The 1,497-nt window shown below is 71.8% G+C and overlaps 1 protein-coding gene across 1 annotated transcript in view; it reads left to right on the forward strand.

Annotated features, from left to right (window-relative positions):
* Nucleotides 1–940: 940 nt before the first annotated feature.
* LOC146587107 (3',5'-cyclic-AMP phosphodiesterase 4C-like) overlaps nt 941–1,497 on the forward strand; it is a 7,940-nt gene continuing 7,383 nt past the window's right edge. Inside the window, exon 1 of the mRNA XM_085320149.1 lies at nt 941–1,104. Within this exon, the coding sequence (XP_085176275.1) occupies nt 941–1,104 (164 nt within the window). The remainder of the gene's footprint in view (nt 1,105–1,497) is intronic.

Genomic DNA, 1,497 nt, shown 5'->3' on the forward strand with positions numbered 1-1,497 from the left:
AGTGTGCAGTGGTCTGGGGTGCTGCAGGGGTGTGCGATGGGGAGGGTGCAGCCAGGTGTGCTGCGGAGAGCGGTGTGCAGTGGGGCAGGGTGTGCAATGGGGAGGGTGCAGTGGGGCGTGCAATGGGGCGGGGGGTGCAGGAGCACTGGAGGAGCGGGGGGCAGTGGCCGGTGTGCGCAGCGGGGTGCATGTGGTCGGCCACGAGCCGCAGACGGGGGTGCGCAGCGTGGGCTGGGGGACGCAGTGGGGCGGGCGCTGGCAGGGGGCAGTGGGCCGGGTGCATGGTGCTGGCAGTGGGGTGCGGGCAGCGGGCTGGGCTGGGGTGCGCGGTGGGGTGCRTGGTGCAGTGTGCGCAGGGGCAAGGCAATTCCAGGCAGATTTTTAGGAGGCGAGAGGGGGGCCAGGGCGGGACTGGACAGGAGGCAGCTCTGGCGGGGCTCAGCAAACTAAACCAGCCTGTCACTGTCCCCACTGCCTCTGGCCACCTGCCCCCCCCCATGGTCCCTCCTGGCAGCCCCCGGGCACCTGTGGCCAGGCCAGGGCTTGTCCCTGTCCCCATCGCCTTGTCCCCATCACCCCATCCCCATCTCCGCACCCTTGTCCCCATGCCCTCCTCCCCACTGCCATGCCCCGTCCCCGTCCCCCCAGCAGCCGGCTGCCCCCAGGTGACTTGGTCCCTCCCAACGTGGCTCAGCCCCGTTTCCTCCGGGCTTCGGCCCTTGTGATGCCCCAAGCTCGGGGCAGCAGGGACCTCTGGGCCTGGCCACACCAGGAGGGGACTGCCGGGGGGCCCAGGAGTCCTGCGGCGCTGGGGGAGGATCCTGGCTGCTGCCTCGGCCCTGCCACCTGCAGCGAGGGTTATTTTTAGGCTGCTCATTCCTCCCCCCCCCCCATGAATGTCCTGGCCCGGCTTGGAGGGGCGGCAYGGCCGGACCGCGCCATGCCCCGGCTCTCCGGTCACCTGCAGCCGCCGCACGTGTCCCTCGCTTTGCCTTCTGCCCCAATGTCCCCAGGGTCCTCGTGTCCCCTCGTCCCCTGCCCTCATGTCCCCAGCCGTGCTGGCCCCCAACAGGCGTTGCACCAGTCCGAGTCGCTTGGCAGCAGGTGGGGACGGGGACCTGTCTACTGTGGGCTCCTCGTCCCGTGGGTTTTCTCCTTACTGCCTGCTTTGGGGATGTTTTCCCGAGCTCCCCCCTTCCCCATCCCTCCTGGCCGGGCTCCGAGCGCGGCGCAGCGAAGCCAGCCCCGCGTGCCGCCCGCCCGGGCCCCCGCCAGCTGGAGGTTATTTTTGCAGCCGGAGGGAACAGCAGGTATCCGGTTGCATAGGAGGGGACGTGGGGTCGGGCCAGGCCGGGCGCCCAGGGGGCTCCCACGGCCGAGCGCGCCCCCGGGCCGGTGCCAAACGCTGCCGAGCGGCTCCCCATGGGGTCCCCTCGGCCCCGCGCCGCGTGGCCCCGGCGTTCCCGCGCCGCGTCCCCTTGGCAGCACCTCCCTGCC

This window comes from Rhea americana, unplaced genomic scaffold (genome assembly GCF_003343005.1).
Source record: "Rhea americana isolate MKP2758 unplaced genomic scaffold, rheAme1 scaffold_611, whole genome shotgun sequence".
NCBI classification, from domain to species: Eukaryota; Metazoa; Chordata; class Aves; order Rheiformes; family Rheidae; genus Rhea; species Rhea americana.